Source organism: Cephus cinctus, unplaced genomic scaffold (genome assembly GCF_000341935.2).
Source record: "Cephus cinctus unplaced genomic scaffold, Ccin1 Ccin1_scaffold0017, whole genome shotgun sequence".
Lineage (NCBI taxonomy): Eukaryota > Metazoa > Arthropoda > Insecta > Hymenoptera > Cephidae > Cephus > Cephus cinctus.
In genome coordinates this window covers 192,036-210,276 of record NW_014332765.1, presented here as the reverse complement: position 1 = coordinate 210,276, position 18,241 = coordinate 192,036, and the positions used below count along the sequence as shown (strand labels likewise).

Here is an 18,241-nt window from a genome sequence, read left to right as displayed (position 1 = left end):
TTATTGTATCCCCTAAGGGTTACAAGGCTCCGTTTCCGCTTTCCTTGACACCTTTCCTTGTTCTATTACTTATGATCTAATATATGTATATAGTCTTTACATTTCATTCTCATCTTATTCCTATTCGCATCTCCTTTTACTTTTACTTCCGTATATCTACGCTCCGTTCTATTTGCTTTCCCTTACACGCTCACTCGGTTCTCTCTCTCTCTCTCTCTCTCTCTCTCTCTCTCTCTCTCTCTCTCTCTCTCTCTCGCACCCTCTTCTCCTCCCCCACTCATCTTTATCTCTCCTTCTCTTCTTACCCATATTTTATTTCGCACGCTCTTTGACCTCCGCTTCCGTTTCATTCTTTCCATGCCTTTTTTCATTCTGTATCTCTTTCTTCCGCCTCCTTTTTATTATTTCGTTTCTGCCTTTCATTTATCCCTCACCTACGCCTCCTCCGTCCAAGATTTCTCTTACCCTTTCCTCTATCGCACTTCTTTCCTCATATGCACTGAGTTATGTACTTGGGATTATAATATGATATCAATATTTGTTGTTAGTAAAACAATAATGCATGATATCAGTATTTTCTTTTAAGGTGGGGAATTTACAGAAATTTTGTACTTGGCGAGGTTTTTACACGGAAGGTTGTTTCGTGGAGGTCAACTACTTATTCAATGCATTAAAAAGAATTAATATGATAGTAATACATATCGAAGACCGTTAGCATAAAAATATTTTTATTTTAGGATAATCGGCTTCAGAGTGGAGACCACATCTTGCAGATCGGTGATGTCAATCTCCGCGGGATGGGAAGCGAGCAAGTTGCTGCAGTGTTGCGACAATCGGGCACTCACGTTCGTCTTGTCGTTGCTCGACCAGTCGAGCCAACCTCACCAGATTACCAGGTGCGTAACTGTTACTGCATTTAGAGTTAACGATTGAATTTTAAATTATGAGGTAATTAGGACAAAGTTATCATGTAGTAAAATATCTTGATGCTATATTTCAATATATCAGTACAAAAGCAAGAATGTTTTATATTCCGCGTATAATGACTCTTTAAAAAATGAAAAGTGAAAACGTCAACAAGAGAGGAGCCCTTTCAAGTATGTTGTCATAATTTTTCATAAGAATCTGTCGAGTCGTTTTCGAGATATCAGGGACGCCAAATTTGAAACCATGTTTTGAGAGAAACGCGTTGAAAGTTTTACAAGCCATTTAGTTACTTTGTTACTTACCTCTTGTTACATTCGAATCGCTGATATTAGCTTTTTTATTCTGCTTCTTGAATTCGTATACACCGATCAATATAATAATTCCTACAGCTCTATACTTGCTGACTTCAACGACTAACCGACGAAATTTCACTCACTCCATATACCTGAAACGCATATATCTGTTCGCGCCGGCCACGCCGCATGGTGCAGCCGCTTTACGCGTAATCCTCTACAACTTTTACAATTCTCCGAATTTCGCGATAAATATTACAACAAATAATTTTCAGCATTATAGAATTTAAAAAAAATGAAAAGAAGCAATTTTTTGAAAATTCTACAATACTCTGTCGTAAGCCCTTAAGTATGCGGTAGATCTGTGATTGATGAGGCAGTTGCGTAAACAGACTTGAATTGTCATTGTCATTTAATTAATTGTACAGGCTCTTGGAAGTCATGCTCCAATCGTCCCCACGAAAATTCTCGGAGACCCGGACGAGTTGGAGAGACATTTGGTGCAAAGTGTCCCAGAAACCTACAACGCACGACAACTCCAGGGGGATACTAGTTATGATAATGGATACGTGTACTCGCAGGAGCCTGATATCGAGATGCATGTAAGTATTTAGACTCTAATGAAAACGACTATCTTCATTCGCCTTTTCACTCTGGGTTTACATTGGTGTTTACGAGTAACTCGCCATTAGTTTTCGCTAGTTATAGCGGCGATCCCGATGCGATCCCGGTATTATGGGCATTTAAATGCAATTCATTTTTTTGCTGATTTACACTTAATTTAGATTCAATCTATCACAGCTACGATTATGTAATGATGCAATTTTATTTTATAAACATTGTCACTAAATTATTTATTCATAACATCATTGTATCGAATTATTACAAACATTTTTATATTATGTTTGTTCTGGAAGAAAAATTGTAAAAAATAATACAATTAGATTAATTTACTTTCCTTGTCATTTGCAGAAACAGATTATTTATCAATGTTAAAAATCATCAGTTTGAAACTTTTCACTAAACTTAACATTTAATAATCCATATGCGTCAAAAATTAGCACAGATTATTAACATTCTACTCTACAGTAGAACCTACATTGTGGTATCATGGATACACTAAATCTTCTATTGCACTGCCCTTGTTACGGAACTAAGCATTGATATAAAAGGTTGAAGAGCAATGATGGCCTCACATTAAGGAAACAATGAACATGTTTCTTAAGGTGCATCTTATTGACAACTGACATATTATTGTACTATGCCACTGGTTACAGTTGTGTTAAATCTGAAATAAGCGTAGTTTCATTCTGTCGATACTGTCAACGAATCCCCTCCAGTAGTTGAAATCGTAGAGATTCAATTATAATATGAATAAATACAGTATAATATGTGTTATAGATAGTTTGAAAATGAGAGTCGATCATTGTAATGACATACTAGCGATAATGTGTTTGTCTGATCGATAGTCTATATCTTATGTACGTTGACTATATTAATCATTTATAGAGCAGACTAAAAATTCTGCAAATTTTCACTACAAATTAGAAAATATGTAGTATATGTGTTATAACGGGGTGCCCAGCTTGCCCCCGCTGTAAGTAATCTATGCATAGGGCCGCCAGGAGCGCTAGAGGGCTAGGAATTTCCGAAAAATTAGGAATTCTGATCGGGAATCGAGCCCGATACCTTCAGACTGCTAAGTCGGGCACTTATCGTTATCACTGTGCAGCCGAACCCACTGTCCGACTTGATAAGCCCTATTTATTTATTTTTCAGTCATTGCCGAATTGGTTAACAAAAGCACGAGCATTTTATAATTTAAAAACTGTTGATAACTTGATATTATAACGAAAAATATTTGCTGATTCAAGACCCGGCCAAGCCTCATCATGGACGTGGTACGTAATCCCGTACCAATCGGAGCAGTTCCGATTATTCCAGGAGTTCCAGTTCCAGCGCAAATTCAAAACTTGCCAGTGCTTTCAATGGAGACCTTGGACGTTAATTCATTGCCGGAGATGGAGCGTTTCACAGTTGAGCTTAAAAAAGATATTTATGGTCTTGGGATTACAATTGCCGGTTACGTCTGTGAGAAAGGTATTAATGTACTTCGTATTAGTTATTCTTAAAGTACAATATATAAGTAAGTCACTAAGAGATTCCTTGAGTCATTTTGCTTAGTTTTGTCTCGTCACCATCCTGATCCTCCTAGTTTTTAATTTTACTCCATCAAGAGGAATAATGAAAAGTCTCTTGCATTCTTCATGCCTGGACCGAATATGTTTTTCGATTGAAAAAGTCAGATCTTATGGCAACGTACAATTTTCGTACCATTTGAACTCTTTAATGCATTGTTCTCGAAGTACCAAGTGGTATTATTCAAGTCTTTAAGACTACTCTTACACTGTAATGAAGATTATTTGGAAATTGTCAAATTCTTATGTCACCCTGTTTTGGTTATTCGGTTGAATAAATTTATATTTCATTGTAACGTATTTCTTCGTAACGTATATTAACATTCGACACATGATAAATATATGTATATTCAAGTTATTTATTTTTTGTTGTTTTTCATGCTGCAGAGGAACTATCGGGCATATTTGTCAAGAGCATCAGTGAGGGTAGTGCAGCTGATCTCAGTAACAAAATTCAAATCAACGATAGAATCGTCGAAGTCGATGGACACTCCCTGCAAGGCTATTCGAATCATGAAGCTGTTGAGGTATTGAGAAGTACCGGTCAAACGGTTGTACTTTGTTTAGAAAGGTATCTCCGTGGTCCGAAATATGAACAATTACAACAAGCAATCGCAGCGAGCGAACTGAGACCACCTCAACCAGGTTCACCTTCTATCACCAGCCTGCCTAGTTTTCCTATAAGTGCTGTAAGTTGTACTTTAATATATTATACTAACTGAATTCATATAATGCGTTTACAGAAATTTACGGCACGTTAGTAATGTATATAATTTTAAAGATTCTTTCAAGCAGTATCGAGTTTGCTGACTGCTAAATTCTTTCTTGTGAAAAGTGTAAATTCTTAATGGATCTTAATTATTACCAATCAATGAAAATGTACACTTGTTAGACTCCTGTTACTTGTTCAGACGAATGATGTTTATTGTTACTTCGCAGTGCTTATTCCGCCACTGTTGTCAACTAACCGCTTTTCGTGAGAATCAACAGTGGTTGGTTAATTTCGATTGATAGTTTGTCGTTGGCAGAGGTTAATGGTATTAAATTTTTAAAGTAATCCATTCGGCTTTTAGAAATATTTTACCAATATGCAATTCTGTGAAAATACAACGTATCAAAAAGTTATTCTAACACTTGGCTGACCGTCTATTTCAGGCCAAAATTATCCCGTGCAGCCGAGATCTATGTAGCTTTCAAGTTTAAATACTACTTAAATTATTGTAAGTGCAAATACGATTTAACTCGTGGACCGTCAATAATATTCGGAAATGAAAACACGAGTATACTTGTGACCAGTCAGCAAAGTGTTAACGGTTGACGGAGGTCGCAAATTTCATTGAAACAGAGATAAGCACATCACATGACTGAATAATTTAGAATCAAGCTGTTTGGTGTTAAAAATACCTGATAAAAAAGTTTATAGGTTCAAAAATAAGCTAATTCCCTATAAAACAATTTGTTTGATTTATGAAAAAGTAATCAATTGACGAATAATCTCGTTAGAGTACAAAAAATTGGTCAGTTTAGAAAAAAATTGGCAAGCATAAAAACTGCAAGGGTAATTTTCGAAATGCTACATCTACTTAGAACTGAATGAATAATGCAGTGGATGAACGAAGACTGAGTGCTTTGAAAGGGTGAAAACAAGTGTAACACATTGAACATTTATGAAGGATCCTCTGGACTCTGATCGAAAGCTAGAACCTGCTATTTGGATACCCATGCAATGGTAGTAAAGTACAGTATCGAGCTATAATATAAAAAGAATACACTGTAGTGACGTTATGTGCACTGACTTGTTCATATACATAAGATATGAATATGGAAACAGCAGAGAATGTATTCTAAATACTAATAATATTACTACCTTAATTAAAGACGTAGACGACCTACGATGGATATAACTTTGCTCAGTAATCATGTTTCGCCGAATTTTTTCTTGAAATAAACTTCATTACAGGATTGTGCTCCTCCTAGAATTTGATCTTTCGAGGAAGATAGTGCAATATTTACTTACAATGAACAGTAACGTAATTTGTTTCAAAGTGTTATAATGTTTCGCCAGTTTTCAGCTTAAGGTAACTAACATAAAATAATCGAAATTAGGCAGCATCTCGATGCCATATAATTCTTTTTTGCATAATTTTTTTTTCATATGTATATTATTCACCTCTCTCAGATATCCACGATGCAAGAGATTTGAATTATATCATCTTCTAGAGTGTTAAAAGTGTATTATAGTACCAATCTTGATAGGGCTGTCAAATACCAGCACGTGGAAATTTGTATTCTACACATTTTGACTACTCAGTCATAGTGAGCATATAAAGTTATTGTTTTTTTTGCAATCAACTCCAACCATAAGTAGTAGGATCTCTATTCAAATACTCACATCTGAAACCATTGCCACTTTGAAGGCTACACCAGATGTGCAGATGTTTTCAAAAATCTAAAAAGAGCACAAGGGGGTTTGGAGATCCGCACTCCATGGTAACTATCACGGTTTTCTTAGAGCTCCCTCGAAACAACATATAAGCCCGTCTTACAGTCTATCTGTTTACTGTGGTTTCACTCATAAATTATAGGTAGTCGATATTGTTTGTCAATATGGTACTTAACTCTTTATAATAATGCTAACTGCTCAATCCGAATCCGCGTTCTCGTCATACTACTCTGAAAATTTGGTGACCCAATTTTTTCCACAACCACTCAATAAAATCCTTTATACGTCCGTATCCATGCGTCGTCAGTCATAGAAGTATTAATAATGATTTCCAATCTGGAATGGTTCTTCATTGTCTTTCATAAAGCTAGTTTTTTTTTAATTTACCATCTGCTATATAGTCCTGATCATATTAACATCTGAAACATGTTAGAGAAGCGCTGCGTTATTATGCATATTGTTATGAATAATAGAATGCTCGCAACATCGTAGATGTAGAATATTTATTGACCAATAGTTCAAATTATCTGATATTAACCTGAACATCATTTTTTGATACATTTTACCAAGGGTGTCGTTCTTTTATTTCTTGAACGTCTCAGTTGGTCACAAAATTTAAGACAAACTTCAAATTAATGAATCCCAGTTCCGATTTGTCCTTTGTAAAAATATATATTCATTCTGTTTCATATGCTTTTAATTTTACATTTTATTATGTATTCGGGTGCCCCAATTTTATTTTACTTTTCGTCCACGAATGAAATGAAATGAATAGAGTACAATTCGTTAGGATTTAATTACTACTGGAAAATAACAATACTATTAATTTTAGGACGGCGAGACGACTACGGAAATTGAACCGGAAGGTGAATCGCATACAACGGTTGATAGTGCAGTGTTGCAAGAGGGAGAAACGCACGATCATCTGACCGAGGATTTAGATGAAGCAACGAACGTAGAAGCGCTGCTAAGCGATCCATCGAGTGAACTGACTCCTCAAATTCGTGCAGCTATCAAAGCTAAATGGCAGAAAATTGTCGGACCAGACACTGAGATTGTGGTGGGTATTTTTATATTATTTTTACGTAAGCATGACAAAGCGACAGCAGATACGCTACAAAAAGTTGAATTCATAGAAATTGCCTGATAAATATTGCTGGGGCACCAGATACGAACGCCTAGGTCAAAACTAAACAAAATATATTATAGTTAGACTGCGGTATCAGAGTCTGATCTTGACAGATGGAGTATAACCTATTTTTAACATTTTATCGCATGCAGTCCAACTATGGAAGTAGACATCTTGTTCTGTCAAAAGCATTTCACTGAACTTAACTTGAGTATGCTCAAATTAATCATAACAATGCTAAATGCTTTATATATTTTTTTTTCATTCAGCAAATTGAAATTTGATATCGCGGCCCCGTCTAAAGTAATACATATAAATGGCCTTTTCTCGGTCCCCACGATGGTATCGGATTTTCGGGCGTCGTAAAGGGCCACAGAATGTCACGAAGTACAAAATTGGATAAAATTTAAAAAGAAAGCAATATCACGTTTAAAAATCCAGTCTTTTTATTCAGTATAAGCAGAGACAGAGAGAAGAGATTGCAGATAGCTAATAGAACTCTCCTGATATTGTTCATTAATATATTATTAGTAAAACAAGCATTAGATGAAATGAGAATCGTGGGTGGACACTAACAAGTGATAGATTCAAGCCAGGATAGAATAAAAATTTGAGAACGACAATAAATGAGGAAATAAGTTAACTGAAGTGGAAAAAATTAGTCAATGAAATAAAGCCTGCGCGAAAACGAGGAACGTGTTTCGTGTACTCGAAATTGAGATTCTGGAGATTGTGAGCTAGGGCGTTACAAGTCAATAAATTATTTTATTGGGTAATACAATACGGCAATATCATCATGACAATTTAAAGAAACATATAGCTGACTAGCATAGACATTGTGAAAAAATATTGTATATCTCGTGACGGTACAATATTCGATTTAAATAGGTAATTTGATACTTCATGACAGCATTGTATTAATTGCTACGAAAAGTTTGAGGCATATAATAAAAATCATATAATAAATAAGCAGGGAAACGATGTGTGAGACGACATAGCGAATAACACAGAAAAATGTATGCAGTCTCGGACACTAGTAGAATAGGTAGTAATTATTTTTGACGGACAGGGTTTTATTCACTCCCAAAAATACTTCTCCAGGAGTAGTAATCCTATGACTAAATACTATGTAATTAACAAATATCATATCGAAACACCTTATTTTGCACAAAATGTTTTAACACTAGATTTACGGAATCCGTCAACTTGACGGATTTCAAATTTCATGTTTAACCCTTAAACTCCACACAGGTGCGAATTACGTATTCGCACTAGCCAGTTGTAATTTAAAGGTGTATGATCGAGGTGTGGAATTTAAGTGCTGAAGTTAAAGAAATCATAAATATTATTTTTTATTAATTTATGGTGACTTTGATAACCAATGTCCGTAAATCTAGTGTTAATAAACGAGGAAAGAAAATATTAAATGATTGTGAAAATATTCTTAACTAGTAAAGATACTAAGGTATTTAAAAATAAATAAATAGGTAATGAATGCTATATAGGCGTCAATGCTATTATGAGCAAACCAGTTAGATGGCTAATATGGGACGAATGAGAATTGTCGGTGCGTTCGTGCTGACATGCGCCTCTGATAAAGTGCACGCCGGGGTTGTTCTCTTCCCATTCCCGCGGACTTTTCAAATAGGTGATTTACAATTGTCTGAAATTGCGAAGAGATTCCGTTGGAATTATGTGTAAGGTTAGTTTTGTGTGGTCCTTACGTTCGGTGTTTGTTTTTGTGTAAATTATTTTTTCATCGTTTTATCCACGAAAATTTTAATTATTATAATATGATTCGTTTTCGAAAATATCATAAAATTTACTTATTATATGTGCCGCGTGTAAGCGATACAGCGCTATATACGCATTGAAGTTGATAGGGATAGAGATATTGGTATGTACAGATATCTAAAAGACGTTTACAATTCTACAGGAATGTTAGTGTGGGTTACTTGATAGCATATGTTCTATGTTCTAATCTGGTATCTCAGCTAGTGCCTATCAACACAATGTCACTGTCAATCGGTTAAATTGTTTGGGCCTAATTGAGCAATAAACAAACAACGTTTCTTTTATATATATTACGGAAGAAGATAAAAAGAGATGATCATTATTTATAATAGTGCCTCTGTCATCATTTCCTATAAGGAAGCATTTGTGTTATACGAAAATATTATGATATTCGATAGGATTTCTGGGTTTGCCACTAATAATTGAATTAAACATATTACTGTTAGATACCCAATAATGTTTTGACTTTGAAAGTCTTGGATACCAATTATTTTAAAGTTATGAGTATCTGCAATCTGTTTTTTAATATTACTGAATTTAAAGTTTTGTAAAAGATTAGGATTATTATGCTCAATATTATTATTAACGCCATCTGTAGAAACTCCATTCATTCAGGATACTAATGATAGTATGTTTTAATATAAATTTGACAAAATTTAGTTCTTTTGTTCCCTACTAAAGTTACTATATCGAATCGGGTCCACAAAGAGAAAATGTGATGTTTTACATACACGCACAATAGTTATTCATGCTGTTCGGGTTTCTGGAAATTCGAATGTAAACAAGGTCGTGTTTACTGAGCCTTGGCTTTAGGCCAATGCACAACTACCCATTCGTATGATGCATAACCGTAGAGTAACTGTGCCAGATATTATGTCGTATTTCAATTATAGTCGATCACAGTTGAGTTAGCTTTTGTGATGTGACCCTTTCAATTGTCTACATATGCCGTGTATGTTTATATCTGAGTAAAAATTCCGGCTTAAGCAAAAGCTTCAAGTGCGCGTGAGTATTTAGTATGTAGACTATTGAATTTTCTAACATTGCCCCAGATTCGAATTTGTAGTAGTTATACAAGATGGCTAAGCAATTAACGTTAATCATTGCTATTACATATTAGAATATTGTAATAATTATTATAGTCGTAAGTGTTATGTTATTAATTAATTCACTCAACTACCTACCATTATCGTTACATTATTTAATTGACATTTAATTATATTTAGTATAAGAATGATAAAAGTCACTACAAAGCTAAAACTTCAATAATCCTATCGAATCTGGGTTGATGGACTTGTATCTAAATAATTAATAGATGGACTTAGAAACACAAATATAATGGAAATAATTCATTTCGAATTTTTATTTATTTATTTTGTTATTATACGAAAATGGAATAATAATTGTAGTAAGGAATTATTGTTTAATGGTAACGATGTCATAATAGTAATAGCTAAAATCATGAACTTCCAAGGATTGCGTTAATAAGTAGTTTTAGCGTAAGATGTTTTTAACACATAAAGGTACCTTTAATTAACATTCAAAAACTTCAAGTTTTGTTTTCTCAATACATTGTAGTACCACTAGCAGTAATGGGACACAATGTACACAATCACTGATCTCATGAGTACGACACTTCACTTATAGTAATCACGACCAAATGTCTAATTAAATCGCTGGTAAACAACTGTTCGACTCATTGTCAGTTTTGGATGAGGAATAAGGCTACACGGTAACCATACCCTGTCTTTTCCGGAGGTACAGACATAGATTTCCAACACGGTATGACTGCATTCCCCAGGACAAAAAAAATAAATGTTACGTATTCGTGGCTTATACCCGAAAGTACCGGACACCTGTAACTGTTTCTGTTTTATTTATTATATCCAAAACTCGGATTTTCAGATAAACATTGAATCAGAAATTTATTCAGGATTTTGTAGACAGACATAGAACATAATTTTTTTTCCAAGAATGATCTTCTGAAATCAGAAGTGCTAAACATTTACAAATATCATGTCCATATCCAACTTTTCATACAAATTTCAACCTGGTCGGTTCAAGAGGTCATCTGGAATTTCAAAGACAGACACATGTTTGATATTTCTTTGCGATGACCATTACATAATCTACTCCAACCAGTATTTCGCAAAAATTTAAAATTTTGCAAGGCAGATTCAAAGATTGTACTGGGCCGGTGTGACTTGCGTTAAATTTACAATGAAAATTACATAAGTGAAAGTAAGAAACTCAACATAGTAATCTCATAAAATTATGTTGCGTTTAAATTCCCTGAAAATCTATTTCTATGTATTTTCCGTATTGCTAATATCAAAGATCGAATAAAAATCTAATAATTCAAAGTTGTGAAGTCAAAATACTAACTTAGAAAAGAATGTATTATGTTACGTAATCGAATAAAAAAAAATCGAATAAGAAACTTGATAAATTTCTAAGTCGCAAGAAATCGAATCGGCTACTCAGCTCTAAGCTAGAGTCAGACGCTAAATATGTAAGTTTTCTAAATTATCATATGGAACAGATATAACAAATATGTAGATGGCAACAGGTGCAAGGAAAGCCTAGTCATAAGTAATTACAACGATTATCGGCTATACATCCAAAGCTTGTGTTTCATAATCGGATTTAAGTCATAAATTTAATGTGATCAACTACATAAAAGTATAGAATGATTCAATTTGATCCACAGTTAAGTTATCTATAATAATATATTTCGTTTCAAAAGTAATTTGTGAGTAGCACAGTAAAGATACTGGATCAGGCTTCGTTCTAACACCATAATACTAGGCATGTTATTCATCCTTAATAATATTTTTCACGTCAGTACCAGATTTTGTTGTGCTTGAAACATGCTAATCGTAACTTGCATACGGTCACGAAGTTCAATACCCTATATATTCTATTTATCAATTTTTTAACGTAAGTGACTGTGAATGAGGCGTAAATCATACAAATAAAATTTCTTAATTTTACTTATGTAGGAAAGGAATTCAGAAATAAGCATATAATGTTCTAAATTCTTTTACAGGTAGCTCAACTCAAAAAATTTGCTGAAGGAAGCGGTCTAGGTATTAGTCTAGAAGGAACAGTAGATGTTGAAGATGGCCAAGAAGTGAGGCCTCATCATTACATTCGTTCGATTCTTCCGGAAGGTCCTGTAGGGCAGAATGGTACTTTGAGATCCGGCGACGAATTATTGGAGGTAAAATATCGTTGTATTTTATCGTTGTATTTATCACTGGTGGTCATTTTTTTTAATAAATATATATAACATGAATTCACGTTATTGGTACAAATGCATTGAAATGTAACTAGTAAATTCTATATATGGTTGTAATAATAAGGAAAAAGATTCCATTGATTGCCAATATGTGATGATTGTAAACTTCTAATAGATATGAAAAATTGTATGCTCATTTTATGATAACAGATTGAGTCTATCTTATGATAATGGTGTTCTTTAGGTAAATGGATATCGTTTACTCGGCATTAATCATATGGAGGTTGTTAGTGTCTTAAAAGAACTACCAATTCACGTCCGTATGGTATGCGGACGAAACATTGCATCGCAGGATCCACTTTGCCCTATTGATACGGCTCAGCATCAAGCAGCTTTTCAAACCCGGGTAATTATCATCTAAATAATTATATACTGTGGATACGTAGTCCTACCTTCACCTATCAGACTCATGCAGAACATATCTTACCTCGTACCTATAACATAATACGCTTCAAATTAGAAGTTACTTCCTAATTTTTATAAAAATTGTGTAATTATTATAGCAAAAATTATATAATAACATAATTACAAAGTTGCCGCTGAATCTATTAAGCTGTAACTTAGTGGAAAAGTTTGGATATGTATGGGAATGGAAAAATAATATTTTGGAGTACTATTTATATACGTTTCGATTTCATAATAAATGCTCCATTTTCCTTTGGAACACATTGCAGTTATTGCTGTTTTGCGATGTTATTTTATTTTCTCAATTCGACGATCAGTATCTCATAAAGAATCAGCCGAACAGATACTTAGTTTTAGAGCTTGAAATTTATTTCATCCTTCATTCAATATCAATATAAGCAAGATGCAAAGAAACAAAAACAATATACCTATTATATTTGAGATTATTTATCTTCAGCAAATTGTGCTCCATGGACTGTAATTGCACTCTGAAAATGATGCAACTTTCATTCAGAATATAATTATTCTTGCAAAAGATTCTACCAAAGATAAGGACTTACCTGTATACAATGACTTGAAACCCCATTTATGTATATCAATATTATTTTTAAAAACAAAAAAAAAAGCCACTTTATCCACTGCTGATAACGATATGCAAAAATGAATGACGATAAATATATATACCTGAACTCCACATTGCAAGCCCTGTTAACGGTTCCAGGGAACGAGACTTCATCTTGTTTAGGCTAGCATCTGTTACAGTTGCAGTCGTCGTGGTCGAAGCTAGTGAACCATCGGATTTAGCTTTCACCAAACGATCCATCGCTGGCAAAAGGTTTTGTAATGATCCACCAAGAATACTCTGAGAAATTTAGGGTATTTTTATCAGCACATTTTACCTATTATGTACACGAACGATAAGAGTACTGAGGTATTATATATACAGGGTGTCCCACGACTTTTTCCCCAACGGGCACTGGCATATTTTCCGTTGAAAATACAACAAAATGCAATTTGTCCGAATGAAATCGGTTGCAGCGTTCTCGAGAAAATAGATATTAAAAATTTAGAAATATCATCATGTCTCATGTTCGATAAGTCATAGTCTAATGATAATATTACAGTTTCTACTTGAGTTAATGTGTTCACAGAAGCAAACGCCCGCCACTTTCCTTTTCTACTGCTATTGTTTTCTTTGGTGATGATTGAAACTTACTTAAAATGATGATATTTCTAAATTTTTAATATTTATTTTCTCGAGAATGCTGCCACCGATTTCATTCGGACAAATTGCATTTTGTTGTATTTTCAACGGAAAATATGCCAGTGCCCGTTGGGGAAAAAGTCGTGGGACACCCTGTATATATAATACCTCAGTACTCTTATCGTTCGTGTACATAATAGGTAAAATGTGCTGATAAAAATACCCTAAATTTCTCAGAGTATTCTTGGTGGATCATTACAAAACCTTTTGCCAGCGATGGATCGTTTGGTGAAAGCTAAATCCGATGGTTCACTAGCTTCGACCACGACGACTGCAACTGTAACAGATGCTAGCCTAAACAAGATGAAGTCTCGTTCCCTGGAACCGTTAACAGGGCTTGCAATGTGGAGTTCGGAAGCACAAATTATTGAGCTGGTGAAAGGAGAGAGGGGCCTTGGGTTTTCAATTTTGGACTACCAGGCAAGAAATTAAAACTTTTCGTTATATGTATACTTATACTTAATATACGCGTTGTTATCGATTATTTGTAAATGGGTAATTATTGTGCTAACTTGTTCGTTACAGGATCCAATGAACCCTAATGAAACTGTGATAGTTATACGATCGCTAGTACCAGGTGGAGTGGCCCAGGTTGACGGTCAGCTCATACCAGGCGACCGCCTTCTCTTCGTCAATGATATCGCCTTGCAGAATGCCACTCTGGATCAAGCAGTGCAAGCTCTCAAGGGAGCCCCGAAGGGTACCGTTCGAATCGGAGTGGCCAAGCCGTTGCCTATCCCGGACAGTATTGCCCAGGTGAGCGATCAAGATGATCGAATTCAGACCAAGGAGGACAATGATGCCGAGATAAATGAACTACCCGTTACGGATAGTCGCAAACAAAGACAGGAATATTTTCGGGAAAGAAAGGTCAATGTGGTGACAGCACCTCACCATATGGATTTGATTGAAGGTCTGCAACATCAGCACAACCTTGTTAAATCTGAAAGCTTTTAGATAACTAAATCTTAACCACATGTAGATCGACTTTAGAGTTTTCTCTTTATAATCAATTTTTTATTATCAAGTTCCAAACTTTTCCTTGACTGGCTCTCAGTGGATCTCGGCATCTATTGTGTTTAGCTTATCGAAGTAATTCGATTTCATACTTTTACCAAGTTAGCACAGATATTTTTAAATTTTTTAAAGTTTGTGGTTTTCCACATGAATTGATAGAAATAGAGAAAGTTTTTTTTTCAATATTTAGGACTATACTTATGACAAGTCTAGTATATTTACGGTCTTTCGAAGATTAACAACGCTGCTTGTTCACTCTCATCTCTTTGAACTATAATACGACGGGTTTTCTATTCGAAAAGTAGAAATACATTGTTATACGAAAATATTTGCACATGTTTTATAAGCAGTATGGATTAGTATCTGGAGAACATAGTAGCCTGCTGGTTATCAAATGAGAACTAGATAGGCGGCTGAAAATCACGCTCAAGTCAAACATATTTTTATTGCGATCCAAAAGAGGGTTATTCTTTTTTTCAGTTACGTGAATTATCGCATGCACAAATTATTGTTCCTTAGAGAACCAAAGTGCCTTGTGAGTTCTTCATCAAATACCATAGGTTGAATGACATGTCTTGGGGTTTGTTCAGCAAAACTATAATAGCTGATGTTATTAATTTTGCAAAAATTAGGAAGGTTAGTAAAAGTTCTACCGATTGAATACGTCGGTACAAGTTGTTTAATTTAGATGAGTGAATATATCACTTTTTCCATTCTAAGCGCACAAGATGAATCAAATTTATTGGATGAAGTGAAGTATCTGTTTACTTCATTTATACACCAAGAGAAATAGGAACTATTGATGGCATTACGATATTTAATTCGTAATATTTTTTACTGATTTCACAGTATCTTGTACTTATCAGTAGAAATAGTGAAGTAAGTTTTCAATTATACACAATCATAGGTAGTAGATAAAGTAGGGTATTTTATGTTGAGTTTTGATGGGTTTATGTTTCACAAAAGAATTGCTTCAGTACGTGCAATGTATTGATCAATTTAATCACTGCGGACGTATTAAGTTACCTGCAAATACTTGAAGAATGTGAAATTAATAAATTTTCTAAAGGCTTCGAATATTTATCAGCGTTTTCACTGGGAATCTGCTGTTTAGAATAAATTCAGTTATTTTTACGCCTAGATGAGACATACCGCGAATCATATAAACTAATAATTGTATTATAAATCTGATTCGTTGATCTCATAAGAAACTGAAATGTGGAAACAAAATATCGAAAAGCATCACATCTGCATAATATTATACACGTTTAAATATATGACATGTAATTATAACCTGGTTTAAAGTTAAAATTCCTTAAATAACATGAAATTGAATCACGTGATTGTAATAACTCATGAATTCGATTCGAGACTTGATGCAAACTACCAAAATATAAAAGTATTAATTGTATAGTTACATTCATACAGTGGTGCATTTCAAAATCTCACTCGTAACAATTTTTACATATTGTGAACATTTTTTAAAATCAGACTTCGTATGAAACAGATAAAACAATAGCAGAGTTGTTTCGAATAAGGTTTTGAAACGTACTTCAGGTATGTATTTGTACTACTCCCGCAAATATATCCTACATGTTCTTTTTTCATTTACATATGTATAATTTTTCGTCCGTCCTACTGTTACTTTTCTCTCATTTTATTATTGTATTGTTTAGCACGCTGTACATATATGCACTCGCGCTTAACAAATGAACAAGGCTTTTAAACATTTTACTTTATTAAATGAAACGTTCAGTTAAGCGTATTCCAATTGTTCTTTAAAATACACTTAATAATAATAACCTAAATAACGTTTACCTTAGTGCCTTAACGTGATCGTATTAGAGATTGTTTGTGGTATGGAAGAAAGGATGCTCGGTTATGAATGTTTAGATCTGTTGACAACTTTTATAGATTGTTAAAAAAATTTCGCCTTTTTGAGAATCAACTTTGTAATCATTTATAAATAATATTCGAATTTTAATACTCATTATTACAATATATTTTGATAATTGTGTTACTTGATTTCAATCCAACGGAAGCGTGGTTTAAAAAGCACTGTCGGATATGCCAAATATTAACATTTCATAATAAGTATCGCTTTCTTCCAGTTTTAATACGTACGTGATACTTTTTCAAAAACAAATTCATATTCGTAATTTCGTGATACAAAACTTTTCCAAATTGGTGTAATATAAAAGTCGCGTAAATCAATTATGAAGACAGATACGCGCGTACTATTTCACGCGATTCCAACAAAATTTAAGAAAGTTGAACCATCCGTTGCTTTAAAGTACTTTTAAGAATTGTAACTATCACGTTCAATAAACAGAGTGCAGTACACGTTATTTTGTTTTGTTTATTACAACCTTATCCTCATCCTTACCTTATGTCTGGGATTATGATATTTAAACGACAAACATTAAACCTTTGTGGACGAGGAGCATGTATACATGCTGTCCGCTCATATTTCAAAAACACAATGGTCCTATTTTCATGAAATTTGATATACAGGGGTTCTAGATGGTACTCTTTTCGGTTCTAAAGTAAAAAGTTCGAAACTTAAAGTTGAACACTCGGAACAAATAAGAAACTTGACTGCAGAAGCAGGTAGGGCTGATCATGCGTTGGTGAATTGGGTAGCTCGGTTCGACAATTTCCACTTTCGCTCTTCTTGGAGCTCATTAGGACCACGTAAACTTTTGTTAGCGTGAATATCCTTCGTTCAAAACTGCCACCAATAAAATTTTGCATGACAGTTTGAGCTGCAAAGAGAACACCATCGAGAACCCCTAAGATATGAGTTTCATGAAAATTGAATAGTCTTCGCATTTTTTTACCACTTCGACGTCGGCCATGTTGGGTCCGCCATGTTGAATTCCACATTTTGAAATTCTGAAGTCAGAATTGGATTCAGCGATTCCAAATATTCCTGAAACACTAGGTTTTACTCTTCATTCACTCTTTTAGTAACACCCCTGTCCTCGAAGGGTTCATAGAGATTATGAGGTTATTATACTTCCAATTTATTCCACTTTAACAATATTTTCATGAAGGTTTGCTACAAAAATAACTAATAATAAGAAACATTTTCAAAATTTTCTTTTTTTATGAATACATTTATTTTACGTAACACTTTTGTGTGCACGTTGATATCTTCTTCAAAAAGTGTAATCTCATAGACTTTTGTTATTCTTAATTTTATCACTTTGGATAGGCTGATATTACTTTTATAAATGCATTTTTCTTGTATAAGCTTAACAGATGCATCTTTACGTAATTCTATGTTCAGCTTCACAGTGCGACTCGACTTACGATGCGAGTCAATTAGGGTCGTAAATCCTATTATTGAATGCGTACGGTCCGACATTGGAAAGTAAATGACGTGAAAATTTTGACCAGCCCTTCGTGACTGGAGATGAGAGCTTCTTACCAAAAGAAGGGCGCAGCACCGCTTTTTCTCCTAATGG

The 18,241-nt window shown here is 34.2% G+C and overlaps 1 protein-coding gene across 1 annotated transcript in view; it reads left to right on the top strand.

Annotated features, from left to right (window-relative positions):
* The window catches only part of LOC107265201, a 280,971-nt gene that overhangs the window by 83,702 nt on the left and 179,028 nt on the right, over window positions 1–18,241 (top strand). The window contains exons 6-14 of the mRNA XM_025082561.1: window positions 738–896; window positions 1,649–1,822; window positions 3,095–3,320; window positions 3,806–4,107; window positions 6,694–6,921; window positions 11,834–12,007; window positions 12,270–12,431; window positions 13,932–14,174; window positions 14,280–14,510. Coding sequence (XP_024938329.1) covers window positions 738–896; window positions 1,649–1,822; window positions 3,095–3,320; window positions 3,806–4,107; window positions 6,694–6,921; window positions 11,834–12,007; window positions 12,270–12,431; window positions 13,932–14,174; window positions 14,280–14,510 — 1,899 coding nt within the window. The remainder of the gene's footprint in view (window positions 1–737; window positions 897–1,648; window positions 1,823–3,094; window positions 3,321–3,805; window positions 4,108–6,693; window positions 6,922–11,833; window positions 12,008–12,269; window positions 12,432–13,931; window positions 14,175–14,279; window positions 14,511–18,241) is intronic.